Raw genomic sequence first — 15,037 nt, forward strand, 5'->3', positions numbered from 1 at the left:
ATATTTGTAAGATTATTAGGTCCGCAAGTGCGGGCAAATCACCTAGTTTTAATGTGATATAAAAAGCAAAGAATGTAACGCAACCTTCACACAATTGTTGTTCTTTAAAATCATTTTAAAGCGAGTATACATAGTCTTTGTTCAGTAACACACAAAAAAAACGCACCTAGTGGTAACTATTTGATCCAAAGCCCTTGACTTAATCACAACAAATAAATAATATAAAAGGAGAGTTTATAGTAAACGCATTTTGAATTCCTAACCATAGACTTTATACAGTAGATTATCATCATTTGACACGAATAAAAGACAGGTAGAAAAAAATCTGATGCATTTATAAAATTTAATTGAAATGTATATGTTTACACTAGTATAGAAAAACAAGAGAGAATAAGAAAAATGGATATATATCTAATATTTAATGAATTGCTAAAGAATTAAAGCTCAACGTCAATGTAGTCAAAGCTGCTATTTTTAGGCTATCAACGAGGAGAGCGAGGTGCACGAGGAGATTGATTAGGAAGAGTCTGAGGAATCTTTCTAAAAACATGTTTCCTGCAACGTTGGAAGATACTGTCGTATATTAGATCAAACTGCACTCCAGCTCTCTCTCTATTCACTATGAACGTTATGTGATCTGCTTCCACTATCTTATAGTACCTGAAATAACCAAAACAAAAGGTTCCCATTCAATTTCCACTGTATTATGTAACATGTTATAATATGACTAGCTCACCATATTCCAGGTTGTAACGTTTGGCACTCAGAGTCGCTTCTTATGAACCGGCTTGGATGCTCCACTGGTAGCCTCGGATGCGTCATTGATATTGTGTTCATTGCCCCATCGTTCTCTTGCCATTCCTCATCCCTTCATATCGAAACATTTTATCTTCTCTTAGAACAGTTTATCTACTTTGCAGTGTTTAAGCAAAGCGAAAACAGAGGAAAACACAGGAAAACAGAGCAAAACAGAGGAAAAACAGAGGAAAACAGAGGATTGATCAAGAACTTCAAGAATGAATGTTAAAGTTTGAATCATTTTTGAGTCTTGTTGTATTTTTACCTGTAGCCTTTATAGGGAGGAGAAACATCTTGCGGGAACCTCCATTGGCTCATCTGAAAGACGCGGAGGAAGAGCATAGGGTGGATGCCAAGAACACCTGAAGGAATAGTCATGCCCATGATTCTGCGGGTGCGCTTAGTCGCATAGCTGAAGTAGTAAGTGTTTGGGAACGTCTGGAGATTGGAGTTGAGACTTGTGGAGCCTTGGATCGTTAGATCAGGTAAGACCCAATCACCAGTAGCAAAAGGACCTGTGTTTCCCACAAGGCAATCAACTAAACCTCTCAACCCAGTTTTCTTCCAAGACATGTTGAAGTGATCGAACCCAAAACTGTAGTAAGTCTTTAGCCATGAGATGTCCAACCAATCATACATTATCACGCCTATACGACATAGCTGCAAGAGAGATATTGGCTTCATGCCTATTCCATCTTCTGTCCTGTAATAGTAACAACAAGATTTTGAGATGAGAATACACATTTGATTCCAAGATCAAACAATTATCTCAAAAGGTAGAAACTGACCTCATGCCATCTAAGTAAGTCCTGGTAGTACCATTGAATGCTCCGGACAATGATGTCACACTCAGAACCCAATTCTCATTAGTTTCATCAAACCCTTCAAAAGCCTAACCATAACAGTTTGAGACATGTGTTAGCATCAATCATTAAACAGAGCTTTTGAAACCAAGAAGACATTCTTCAACGTCAAACCTTATCTGCAAGCATTTGCTGCAACACACGTATGACTTGCGCACCAGCTGAATGCCCCACAAAATGAATAGGATGATCCTCATCCCATTCAGGGTATTGCCCTAAAACACACACACACACACACACGCCAAAGTCAGATAATACATTTCATTTGGATTAATAATACAAAAAATGAAAGTTTCAGATCAAAACCTAACCTTTTCTGTAGTCTCTACCAAACCGAGAATGTCCACAAGCTTCACTATGCTCTTCTCCAAAATCAACTCTTCCTCCTTTTAGGTAATAGAATAACTCCCTTGCCCTGGAAGCCATTGTCATCATCAATAAATGTGCATAAGAAATCAAATATAAATCAAGATCTCATACCTATCATAGATGCTTGTTAAGGATCCCAAATCAGGAACAAGAACCCTCTCATCTTTCTTCTCAGCACCAGCAAAGTATGATAAGCCTCCTAATCTCTGATCACAACAAGATCAAACCTCAAAACCAAGAATCTAATAAAATAAATTAAAAGAATTAGAGCTGCATTCCTTGTAAAAACGTTTTGAATGGAATAAATTTAACATTCATTCAAAAATAAATAAATTAATTAAAAGAAATAAAGTTTGAGTTTTTGCATTATTACCCCTTTGCCAAAACCAAAGATCCCATGAACCAATACAATAGGAGGCAGACCTTCGACATTGCTTTGACTTTGATCGTAGTCGTTGACATCCACATTTGACTTGAACAAGTAATCATTAACGTTCTTAGATATATCTCCGGCGACGGCGGTGCTGAATATATAGAACGCGTAAAGCAAATGCACCATAGCGCTCACGAAGAGCTCAGCGAGTTCAAGAGAAGTCACCATCCACAACTTCATCATCTTCTTCTCTCAAGACACGAATAAAAAACAGAGACCCTCGTGAGCTTTCTTCAAAAGAACATTGAAAGAATGATCCTTTGGACCCAGAAATCAAATGAGAAAACTTTGAATATTCCCGAGAAAGTGGCGTCGTCTCTCTCTCTCTTATTGAACAATTTTTTTTCTGGAAAATTCTTTGTCATCCACTTGTATCTGCCCACCTCTCACCAAACAACTATTTATTTTCATTACAAAACAATAAATTATGATTTACTGACAATACAAACAATAGAATATGATTTTTGTTCTTTCAAATTTTCAGTTCTTTTAGCTCAACCGCGCCATCTGTATATGAGTCTTGACCTCTCCTAGTTTCCGCAATATTGTAATTTCAAGGCCCACTATAGTTTTTTTGAGAATAAATATGTAATAAAATTAAATTCTCAGCTTTAATTACCATTATTATTTTGGTGAATTGTGATTGGTTAAGACAAACGGCGAAGTTCGCTGGATCGGCGCTGGAAGGTTGGTTAATAATTTCCCAACTGCTTCTTCTGCTTTGATGTGTAACCTTATCCGGTTAACTATGTATAACGTATCATCTGTTTAAGGCTTAAGCGGTAATTTAGTTTACTATAGCTTTCTAAAATTAGAAATTAAATCCTGTGGGTGAGAAAAGTTTCACATTTAATCACATATCCACAGCTTTTAAGTAGGAAAAAGGATAACATTATGAAACAATCACTCTCATCAATGTATATGACTACTGTTAATAAACGCTATAAATGTAAAATTCTATTATCTCTAAAATGGAATAAAAGAGAATATGAAGTAAAAATGTTATAACCTTAATTCATTTCTCGCTCCATAATGGAATAATGAATAAACAAAAAACAGATTATTCGGTTTATGAAATAAACTTCATTACGAGGTAAAAAATATAGTAGAATTAAAGTATTTTTTACTCCATGATCACTTTTAATCTATTTTAAAATAGAAAATGAAGTAGGGTTATGGATGCCTTTAGTCACCAAATGATGTTTATTTATTTAGGTGTTTTGGTGTTTTATGCGTTTGATGTGGAGAATGGGAAAAAGCTTTTAATAGAAAAGAAGGTAGCCTCCTGTGGAGGTTAAGTATAATTGTGGACTCTGTTGGCGTTAGATAAGGTTTTGTTCTGTATAATGTGGAATTTATTGAGGAACTAATGCACATGGCTTTTTTTTTAACACCCCCTAATGCACATGGCTTGTAGGTTCTTTTTTAAAGAACTCAATATTCGCAATAATAACACGGAAAATAAAAGTAGTATTTAATTCGTTCAGCAAAAAGTAGTATGTAATAATAATATCCAACTTTTCTTTCCTTTTCCGGCAAGATACAATCATGTTCGCGCAATAAAATTAGATCATCCGCAATGGTGAGATTCATTGGAGTCTTTAGCACAAAGGCATTTCGGATTAATCTTGGATATTTTGGATTTTAAAAAAAAAAAAAAAAGATGACTATTCACGGGCCGCCACGTAGTCAATGGGATCCGAGAACAGTATAAGGATCAATCATTATCAAAGGATTTTAAGGATTTTTTTTTTGCACAAACTCTAAGAAAGTAGACTCCACACCCGGTAAGGATTCCCTTAATAACTCCCATCGTAGATGTTCTTAGGAGATTCAAAATAAAGTTATGCGACCGTGGAGGACTTCCACTTGTTATGAACTTTCTTATTGTAACCTATTATACGGTACCACCAGTCAAGAGCATTGAAGTTTTGTCGATTCCACTAGGTTAGCTAGCTATCTCCAATTTACAGCGAAGTAGAATAATGCGAATCTTTAACTGTGTCTAAATAAAATACGAAGTAGATAATATTCTAGTGGCAAAACTCATTGAAGTTGGTCGTTAACCGATGCTTTATGATACACATTGATTTATGTGTGGAGATAACGTGCTGTGAACATTAAGTTTCCCCCCCCCTTCCCTTTTTGTTTCTCTGCCTTGTTATTCTAAGTGCACAGTATAACTCAGAATCAGGCGTATCTCTTTAGGGTGAGAAGTATCAATATATATGAGTATATGGTCAAAACAAAATTTCACAATCTTGAAAATCCAGAATTGGTGAAAAACTAATAATTGGCAAGTAATCCAACTGTAATCCTGAAAGTCAAACGTGATCTCTCTTTCTCATAATAGGAACTGGATAATGAATCAGTTGCTGTGAATTACCATCCTTGCCGATTTCATGACATGCATCAAATTTACTAATTTATAACAAGTTTAAGATAACATACAGAAAGAGGCTTCTCAATATCCAGACCTTTTTTTATTGATTTCTCAATAATATGAGAATAATTTATAGAAGAGTTCAAGGTGACTGGACTGTTCGTAGAATTTAAGTTCGGGTTTGGACAGGGCCGACCCTGGGCCAAGCCCAATGAAACATTCACTTTGGACCCCCAAAATTTTTGAAATTTTTTATATGTAAATAGGTCCTCAATTTAAAATAAAATATTTTAGGTCCCCAAAATTTTAAAATCTTTACTAAATGGTCTTGGACTTCCAAATTCCCAGGGCCAGCCCTGGGTTTGGACAGCATATGACAGTCGGTTTGCTGACTAATAATTAACTAAACATGCAAACACAGAAATGACAATTTCAATAATAATCATTAATTATTAATATTTTGGAAAACTGACCAGAATCAAGAGACATCATCGTGAATTGTTGTTTTGCCTAATAAAATTGTTTTAGCTTAAATTGCCTAACTAAATTTTCAACAAGAATCAGGTGAAAGTCCGTTGAAACAGCCAAAACATGAAATCTTCACAAATAGATCTAATCTGCACAGTCACGCTCTCCCTTTCCGCGTTGCATGGGTGTATGTATAGTTTTTTCATAAATTACACATATATCAATTGTCTCTTTCTTTTTTTTTTCTTGTTTTCATCGCGAAGTATGGTTTGTGTGTTGTTCGAAAACAAAGTATGGCGTGTATTTCAAATCGATGTGTAGGTGTGATGATGGAGGTTCGAGAGATCGAGATCATATATAAAACTAATATATATATGGACGGCAGACATAACATGTAAATTTTCACAGAATAAAACTCCTTTTTTTTTTGTTTTGCTTATCAAGTAATATATACAAGATATACAACAGTTTGGTTACGTAAAATCACTTGAATAATAGTATTTGCTTCAGTTAACAAATAATTTCGATATATTCTACATTTCCTCCAATATAAGTTTATACATTTACACATAAATGAACATGATAAAAAGCGTTAAAAAATGATGAAAGAGGCCCTGACTAATTATGACCAGATATAAATCCCTATAAAACCTAACTATATTTTACTTTTAAGAGCATTTAGGATTTTTTTTTTTTTTTTTTTTGTAAAAAAGGCTTTCAATTTAAATTGCAGAAAAGAAATAAAATGTTACAAACCAAGATGGCTAGTGTATCATGGTCAACAGACCCAATAGAGTTTTTATAAGTGAACACTATCATTAGAACTTAACCCATAACCCATAAGGTGAAAGTTGAGTTAAAAGCATTTTGGCCCATTACTGGCCCAAGTGGAGAGCACGATCATCTTCCGTAACGGAGAGACGTTTACAGTCAGTCCCGATTCAATCAGTTTGATCCCAGCCAGTCTTGCATCATAGCACTAGATGATCGAGGGTTTTCAACTCTTATACTCTGAATCCTGTTTCTGATTAGCCTGTCCATCCCTCGAATGATTAATTCTGGTGATCTAAAGATGGCACGGTGGAGGCGATCATTACGCTCACGCCAGATGAAGTAGATGGTAGACTGCCAACAGAGAAGGGTAAGACGCTTACTCTGTTTGGTACCAGTTAATTGCATCAACTGAAGTACTGTCGCTTCCCAGTTTTGCAATGCATGGAGTCTTCTTCGGGAGGCAATCGCAGACCATATCACACAAGCGAAGGGGCAGTCGAAGAACATATGGTTTCTGGATTCTGGCTGAGAGTTACAGAGGAGACATGTCGGTGAAACATCAAGTCCCCAGCTTATCATTCTATCCTTAGTTGGGCATCTATCAAGCATCACCAGCCATGTTAAGAAGCTTTGTCTTGGGATTCCAAACGACGACCAGACCAGATGAGACCAATTCACAGTTGCGATGCTCCCTCTTAAGTAAGTATACACTTCACCAGTAGAGAAAGCATTACTTGTTCTACCCGCAATTTCCCATTCATAACAATCTTCTTCTTCCGTTAGCACCAGTGTTGTTAAATATGCTTGAAGCTCAATCTTGTTCTCTGTTCTAGCAGGCGGGAGGGTCCAGTTTCCATTATCAGACAATGAGGCCAGTGTGGCTCTTTGCGGAATCCCTAGACGAGACGATCTTGCATTCAAGAAAGAGTAGATGCTGCCAAAAGGAGACCAATTATCATTCCAGAACCTGATGGTGAGACCATTCCCAACTCTACATTTAATTAGCGGAAAAATCATATCCCTTGCTTTGATAAGTTTATTTGCTAGCCACGAAAATTTTGAGTTTTGCTTGACTGTCCAGTAGTTGCTTATTGACCCCCGTAAGATGACCTCCTTAAACCAGGAAACCCACACTGAGTTTTCTCTGAAGAAAAGCAGCCAAACAAGCTTTAGGATGCACGCTTTGTTCCAAGTAGCCAAGTCTCGAATTCCCAGTCCACCCTGCTCCTTAGTGTTTGTAACTTTATCCCACGATACCCGAGCTGAATGATTCCCCTCTATTCCTCCAGTCCAAACAAAAGCTCCACACATTGAGTTAATAACTTTAACACAAGCCATTGGAAGAATGAAAGACGAGCACCAAAAGGTAGTGATCCCTGAAATTACTGTCTTTATAAGTAGAAGCCGACCTGCAAAAGACAACGTTTTAACTGTCCATGAACTGAATTTTGCTTTAACTTGTTGGATCAGGGGCTGGCAGCTATGGAGAGACAGCTTTTTCGAAGAGAGAGGGACTCCAAGATACCGCATTGGAAGTGAGGCACACGACATACCAGTTGAGGCTTGAATTGTCGCAATTTCTTCTTCAGACAACCCTGATGCAAAGAAACTAGTTTTTTGGAAACTTACCGCCAAACCCGAACGCTGCTCAAACTCATGTAGGGTCTTCAGCACAGTCTGCACTGATTCTATTGATCCATCAATAAAAATCAACAAATCATCAGCAAATGAGAGATGTGTGAGCTTTGTTTGGTGACAGTTTTGATGATAAGAGAGCTTCCCCTCCTCCGCAACTTTGTTAAGCATCAAGGATAAGCTGTTCATAGCAATCACAAATAGGTACGGAGACAGAGGATCACCTTGTCTCAAGCCTCTCTTACCCTTAAAATAGCTATTGACTGTTCCATTATAACCCACAGTGAAACTCGTAGTGCAGATGCAAGCTTTTAGCCAACTGGTGAACCGTGGAGGAAGTTGCAGCGCATCTAAACAAGAGAAGAGGAAGTCCCAAGATAAAGTATCAAACGCTTTAGCAATATCTACCTTCAAGGTAATTCGCTTTGGGGCCTTGTTCTTATGGTAACCGTTGACTAGCTCACTTGCAAGAACTGTATTCTCAACTAAAAGCCTATCTTTGACAAATGATGTTTGATTTGGTACAATGAGACCCTGCAAAATAGGTTTCAGTCGAGAGACAAGCAACCGTGAGATCACTTTATAGAGGGTATTGAGGCACGCGATTGGCCTGTAGTCAATGATACAGGAGGCTCCGGGGAACTTTGGGACTAAGGTTAGGATCGTGGAGTTTGCAGTAGCTGGCAGGAATGACGAGTGAAAGAATTGATGAATAGAACCAACAACTTCCTCTCCCAAAATACCCCAAGCAGCCTTGAAGAAACCAGAAGAGAGACCATCTGGCCCTGGCGCCTTATTGGGGTTTAACTTGAACATAATTCTGGTTATCTCTTCTGAAGTTGGGAGCACTATCATCTGATTCTGCTGAGCCACCGAGCATCTGAAAGGAGTAAGCGAGTGAAACCAAGCGAGAGGGGTGAATTGACGCCTCAGAACTGAACCTTCAGGACCTAGCACTGACTTGAAATGGCCTACAACAAGGTGACTCATCTCAAGTGGGTCAACAATAATTTCTCCCGAAGCCAATAAGAACGACCGGATCGCATTGTAGCTTGCTCTCGCCTGACACATCCTTTGAAAGAAGGTAGTATTTTGATCTCCTATGCTTAACCAGTTAATTCTTGACTTCTGTTTGAAGTAACTTTCCTTAATCTGTCGCAGGAAGTGCCATTTTTTACTTAAGATAGACTCTTGAAGGAATGTCTCTGCCGATGGAGAGTCTAGTGATTGAACCTGCAAAATTTGAAGCAAACGGTAAGCTTCCTTAACCCTCTCTTGAATATTTGAAAAATTTTCTTTGTTTAAGGTTCTGAGGTCCCTCTTTATGTTTTTTAGTTTCCAGCACAAACTTGCAAGGTCCATGCACAAACTTCCAGCCTGAATCCACGCATCCTGAACCACTTGGTGAAAATTTGTGTGTTTGGTGAGATAGTTAAGGAACTTAAAAGGTTGGGTTCCAGCTTTGGGTAAGGGGAAGGCTAAGTCAGTGAGACAGGGGGAGTGATCAGATATCATAAGGGCTTGGAAGAAGGAAGTAGCATGAGGGAAGGACTGAATAGATGCATAGTTGAGGAGCATCCTGTCAAGTTTCTTAGCAATGGGGAGTGCATGCTGTTTATTTGACCAGGAGAAACTGGGCCCTTGAAATCTTGAGTCAAACAACCCCACTTGCAAAAGAGTATCTCTGAATTGGTACATGTCAGAAGAGTTGTTGTAATCAAAGGGTACGGACTGCTCTGTAGAGTGAATGATCTGATTAAAGTCACCTCCCATCATCCAAGGCTTAGAGTCGAGGTCGAAGACATAATGAAGATGGGTTAGCTCAGCCTAGAGGTTTGTCCGCTCCTGGCTCGTATTAGCAGCATAAACAGCAGTGTAAATGAAGGCTGGAAGACCCGGGATTTTGATTTCACAAGTAACTGATTGCCGAGATTGGGAAATGATCGAGACTGACAGTGGGTCTCGCCAAATGAGGATCACCCTTCCATCATCATCATCTTGGTTGTTGGAAGCATAGTTCCATCTTGGACAGATGGAGGACATGATATGGGGCAGGGTAAGTTCTTTGATATGTGTTTCTAATAAAGCTCCAAAATAAACATGTTGACTATTAAGCCAGCTGACAAAAGGCCGATGCTTTTCCGAATCATTTAAACCTCGGACATTCCAAAAAAAGAGTTTTACACTCATTAGGAAGAAAAATTTGGTCCCCCATTAGAGTGGAGAGAACCAATGGAAAAAGGACATGAAAGGTTAGGATCAGAAATTTGGGGAATATGGTTAGGGAGAGTAGAATCAGGACCTGCAACTCCTGAAGAAAGAGTGGTAGTTGCAAGATTAGAAGTTTTTGAGAGGTTAGAAGAGGGTGCAGGTGATGTAAGGATAGTGTGGTTAGGAGTAAAAGAGTCAGGGCCTGCAACTCCTGAGGATCGAGTGGTAGTTGCAGGTTTTGTAATTTCTGAGGGGTAAGAAGAAAGAGCAGACAGAGTAAGGGTTTTTTGATGAAGGGGGGGTGAGAGAGTGGGAGAGGATCGAGATCCACCTTGAATATCGTAACAATTTGGATGATTCTTGCCAGGTCCTCCATAATAAAAATAACTACACCATGCTTTATTAGATCCACCTTGAATATCGTAACAATTTGGATGATTCGCGAGTACTTGGAGGTTTGGAGAAGAGACCAAATTATTGTCCCAATCAACTACTTGGATGTTTCTGAAATAAGAAGATTTTGTGAAGCCTTCCTCTGCAAAATGTCCACTCCCCATTTGTGTCGAAGTGTGAGTCCCAAATGGACTTGAATTCACAACTTCACCACCGTATTGGACCATGCTCGCGTGCTCCTTCAGGTGTGTGAACAAGAACGAAGGCCAATATCCGACTAGAATACCTGACCCGAACTCCAACCACCAGTTCCCATGCTTTGGATCCTGAAAAATAGTTTTAACAATTAAACAAGTGTTAACCCTATGTTTTGAAATATTAAAAAAACATAGCTAATTCTTAAATATACTTTTAAGAGAAATTCTTGGGTTCACCCCCTAGGGTGAACCTTTAGATTCACCAACCAATAGTGTTTGAGTATTTGATATTTGATATCTTTTAAAAAAGGAAATAAAATTGAATATCCAAATTAGATTATATTTTTAAAATAAAATAATAAAAATACATAAAAATAGCTACAAAAAATAAATTAATTAATATTGTTAAATCTTCAGCAAAATACTAAACCCTATACCCTAAATCCTAAACCCTAAACCCTAAACGTTAAACCTTAAACTTTGGATAAACTCTAAACCGTTGGAAAATCTTAAACCCTAAATCATACATTAAAAACTAAATTTTACTAACACTAAACCCTAAATCCTAATCACTAAACCCTAAACCCTTGGGTAAACCCTAAACCCTTGGGTAAACCCTAAACCCTTGGGTAAACTCTGAACCCTTGGATAAATCATAAACTCTAGGGTTTAATTTTAAATATTTTTGATTTAGAGTTTATGATTTATCCAAGGGTTCAGGGTTTATCCAAGGGTTTAGGGTTTAGTGATTAGGGTTTAGGGTTTAGTGTTATTAAGATTTAGTTTTTAATGTATGATTTAGAATTTAAAATTTTCTAATGGTTTACGGTTTATCCAAGATTTAAGGTTTATAATTTAGAGTTTGGAGTTTAGGATTTAGGGTATAGGATTTAGTATTTTGCTAAAAGTTTATCAATATTTATTTATTTATTTTTTGTAACTATTTTTATGTATTTTTATTGTTTTATTTCAAAAATATAATCTTATTTGGAAATTCAATTTTGTTTCCTTTTTTAAAAGATATCAAATATCAAATACTCAAACACTATTGGTTGGTGAATCTAGAGGTTCACCTAGGGGGTGAACCCAAGAATTTCTTACTTTTAATGTGTAGTCCATATAAATTTATAGTAGTCTATGGTTTTTAAAACTTAAAAATTACATGATGCACCACAAAGTAAAGAATATAGGGTTTTAATCTGCGTGTTGTCACTTAAATGCGAAAACATGCCTTTAATTATTATGACACGTGTGAGGCTAGAAAAAAAAAGATAGTACTATTTTTTTTGATAACTCATGAGCCATGCCCTAGGATTGCGTAGTAAGTATTTTGAGTTATTTGGGGACAAATGTATCAAAAACGAAAAAGATTAATAACTTCTAACAAAAGTAAAGAGTGTATGTAATAAGTGGTATGATACTCAAGTAGACTTCTCTTCTTTTTTGAAAAAATGATATAAAGGAGAAAGAAAAGAGCAACTTCTAATTAAAATGCAGTACATTGGTTTTATTTTATCCAAAAATTTTAAAAAATTGCAATTTTAAATCAACGAATGAATGAACGTTGCAATTAAAGTGTGGTTAGAAGGGTAATATCGCAATTGTACCTTCCAAATTAGGAGAGTAATATCGAATTGTCCACCCTTGAATGAAGAGGAGGGAGAGATTGCAGCTCCAATCGCAACCTGACTGTTGGTTTGGACAAAACCAGAACACAAGAGATTGTAGCAGCCTGTTGCTTGATATGCATCGTTCTGTCTCCAAATAAACATATGAGCTAAGTAGTTATAGACTTAAACTTATATGCAGTATATAATACACTATAACACATACTCCTTCTATTTTTTAATGTTACATATTCTAGATTTTTCACGTATTTTAATAAAACACATTAAATTTGCATATTTTTTTGTGTTTATCTTTGTTTCATAATTTTAAGCCAATAACAATTCAGTAAGTGCAATTAAGTTTTTTGAAATTTGCAATTAGTTAATAAAACATGTCTTGAAAATGTAAAAAAATGGATCTTTTTAAAACAAATTTTTTTCCTAGAATATGTAATATTAAAGAACAGAGGGATTATTATTTATAATGTTTAGCATTGGAATTACTTACAGTCCAGTAAGTAAAGAATCTTGGGTAATTATCTCCATAGAGCTCCGGACTCACCTAATGGCAGATAAATTATGTACAATTAGCAGCTGATATATTTTTTCATCTAGAAGAGTATAAATTGGTGAATTAAAAACTAACCTATTGGTCTACTATATTGGTGAAAATATGATTTCTAAATAGAACCATTAAAAACAAATCACCTGCCAGCCAGCTTCAATGGTGTTGAGATCATTACCAAAGGAACCAGAGATAATCCAAATCTGAGATAAACTAAACTCGTATTGATTCTGCACCTGCGGGGCCCACACATTTATACTTGCTTTTGCTCCATAGTAGTATTTTTCTCCGCTCAAGTATCCCACTGCATGCTACAACCAAAGTAATTAATTACCACAAATCAACCATTATTTAGTGTAATCCTTTTTCCAATGCCGATGCTTGTTTTGCATTTTTTTTACGACAGTTTTGCATATTAATAACGTGAGATTATAGTTATGTTATTTCCTGACTATGCAGCTTATGTCATTCAAATGAAATAGATTTAGTAGAACCATGACAGAGCTTTAAGAGTTTGTGTTTTCCCAATCTAAAAACTAAGAAGCATAGTGTACAAAAGGATTAATCATTAATCAAAATAATTTTTTTTTGTAGTGTAATACAATACTCTCTTTTTCTTTTTCTTTTTTTTCGACAGGCTTGTCTATTCTTCTATTTTTCTACAAATCTAAAAAAATGAAACTGCTAAAGAATGATTAAAAGGAATGAAACCGAAAACACTTTCCAAATTCCTCGACCACATTTTCTTCTTACCAAAGATAGTAAAAGATAAAATTCAATTGATTTCAACATCTTACATTTCCAAACAAGTAAGAAGTTAAATTTTAAATTTATAAACCAGGCAGAATAAATATTTTTCTTTAGACTTTGCTACTCGACCAAAATAGATAAGCTTACTTCATGGCCATTGCTGCTAGTATCTCTTTTGAAATGTTTGAGTTTCTTGCCAAAACTAGAAACAGAGTTTGCTCTGAGAATGTCCTCTTCTTTTGTTCTTCTGATAGGGACTGTTCCTCAGGACATGCCCCTCCCTCCATTCTCCATAACTGGAAGCTCTTTGGTCTCAGTCCTCTCCTCTTATTATGCCCTCTTGGCCTCTCAGGGGGATCCTTCAGTAACCAACCAATCACACAGATAAATTAGTTTTTCATTAACGTGTCTAATGACTGTAATTAAGATTTAAACATATGAATGTGCACCAGTGGCTTATGCCCTCTTAATCTGGGATGATCAAATGCTGGCTGGTGATGTAATAAAACGCAATCTATGATGTCACCGTCAGAACTCTGCAAAGCTTTAAACCGAAGATGCTTCAGTAATATTACTGCAAGAACAAAAGAAGCTTTCTCTCATCTGCAGGCAGTGCAGCATTCAGTCCTTACCTCGCCTACTTCAGAGTTATTTGCGGAAGAAGAGGCAGCGAGATCTGCATGGTTATTTTTTTCAGCAGCAGAGGAGTCTTTTTTCAAGCAAAAGTCGAGGGTCCGTTGGCTAAGTGAGGGAGATGCCAACACAAGGGTTTTTCATAAGTCTGTAAAAGCGAACCTCTGCAGGAATGTAATTCACTATCTTCAGACAGAGGAGGGCTCCAAGATTTATGACCCATGTATCTTAAAAGACATGGTGGTGCAGTTTTATTCTGATCTTTTGGGTGTAGAGAATGGTTCAGTTACTCCGATGACGGTGGATCAGATTCAGCAATTACATCCTTTTAGATGTGAGGCCTCTGCTAGTGTCAAGCTTTCGGCAATCCCTACTGATGAGGAAATTCGATCAACGCTTTTCTCTTTGCCTAAAAATAAAGCTCCAGGGCCCGATGGTTTTTCTGTTGAGTTTTTCACATCAGCATGGGATTTGGTTGGTAAAGACGTCATCTCTGCTGTCAAAAGTTTCTTTACTACATCAGTGTTGCCTCGTCAAGTTAATGCCACAGTCATTTCATTGATACCAAAAGTTCCGGGGGCGGATAAACTCTCAGATTTTCGGCCTATTTCCTTGTGTAACACCGTATACAAAGTGATTTCCAAGATCATCGCCTCTAGACTGCAGGATTTAACTCCTGATATTGTTCAGAGAAATCAGGTTGGCTTTGTTAAAGGCAGAATCCTCAGTGAGAACGTCCTGTTAGCTTCGGAGCTCGTCTCAGACTTTAATAAGGAAGGGACTGTTACTAGAGGTTGTTTGCAAATTGATATTACAAAAGCTTACGACAATGTAGATTGGAGGTTTCTGTTTAATGTCTTGGAGGCCCTTGAACTACCTCAAAATCTTCGGAATTGGGTTCGGGTATGTGTCTCATCTCCTCACTATTCGATAGCGTTGAATGGAGAATTGGCTGGTT

The 15,037-nt window shown here is 36.9% G+C and overlaps 3 protein-coding genes across 3 annotated transcripts; all 3 read right to left on the reverse strand.

The window, feature by feature from the left end:
- Positions 1-314: 314 nt before the first annotated feature.
- LOC106362428 (lipase-like) lies at positions 315-2,940 on the reverse strand. The gene is made up of 8 exons (XM_013802321.3): positions 2,404-2,940; positions 2,142-2,236; positions 1,973-2,076; positions 1,776-1,876; positions 1,587-1,690; positions 1,064-1,501; positions 737-868; positions 315-660 (listed from the first exon to the last, which is right to left on the reverse strand). The coding sequence occupies exons 1-8, from the start codon at positions 2,644-2,646 to the stop codon at positions 483-485; spliced, it is 1,395 nt and encodes a 464-aa protein (XP_013657775.2). The 5' UTR covers positions 2,647-2,940; the 3' UTR covers positions 315-482.
- Positions 2,941-9,912: 6,972 nt separating this feature from the next.
- Positions 9,913-10,554, reverse strand: LOC125591689. The gene has a single exon (XM_048766325.1). The coding sequence runs from the start codon at positions 10,552-10,554 to the stop codon at positions 9,913-9,915; it is 642 nt and encodes a 213-aa protein (XP_048622282.1).
- Positions 10,555-11,631: 1,077 nt separating this feature from the next.
- Positions 11,632-14,302, reverse strand: LOC111206328. The gene is made up of 6 exons (XM_048766876.1): positions 14,242-14,302; positions 14,079-14,122; positions 13,644-13,805; positions 12,840-13,007; positions 12,640-12,693; positions 11,632-12,278 (listed from the first exon to the last, which is right to left on the reverse strand). Exons 1-6 carry the CDS (start codon positions 14,300-14,302, stop codon positions 12,066-12,068), a joined length of 702 nt encoding a protein of 233 aa, XP_048622833.1. The 3' UTR covers positions 11,632-12,065.
- Between the last annotated feature and the right edge of the window lie 735 nt (positions 14,303-15,037).

Source organism: Brassica napus, chromosome C8, assembly GCF_020379485.1.
Source record: "Brassica napus cultivar Da-Ae chromosome C8, Da-Ae, whole genome shotgun sequence".
In the NCBI taxonomy this organism is placed as follows: domain Eukaryota; kingdom Viridiplantae; phylum Streptophyta; class Magnoliopsida; order Brassicales; family Brassicaceae; genus Brassica; species Brassica napus.

Bases quoted from the DNA above. Each gene is read 5' to 3' on its own strand.
- LOC106362428 (XM_013802321.3), bottom strand. From the start codon at position 2,646: ATGATGAAGTTGTGGATGGTGACTTCTCTTGAACTCGCTGAGCTCTTC. The intron at 2,077-2,141 runs GTATGAGATCTT...AATGGCTTCCAG, and splicing joins TTAACAAGCATCTATGATAG to GGCAAGGGAGTTATTCTATT. The intron at 1,877-1,972 runs GTTAGGTTTTGA...TGTGTGTTTTAG, and splicing joins TGGTAGAGACTACAGAAAAG to GGCAATACCCTGAATGGGAT.
- LOC125591689 (XM_048766325.1), bottom strand. From the start codon at position 10,554: ATGGTCCAATACGGTGGTGAAGTTGTGAATTCAAGTCCATTTGGGACT.
- LOC111206328 (XM_048766876.1), bottom strand. From the start codon at position 14,302: ATGGGTCATAAATCTTGGAGCCCTCCTCTGTCTGAAGATAGTGAATTA. The intron at 12,694-12,839 runs GTGATTTGTTTT...ATCTGCCATTAG, and splicing joins CCATTGAAGCTGGCTGGCAG to GTGAGTCCGGAGCTCTATGG. The intron at 12,279-12,639 runs GTAAGTAATTCC...ATTTGGAGACAG, and splicing joins GATTCTTTACTTACTGGACT to AACGATGCATATCAAGCAAC.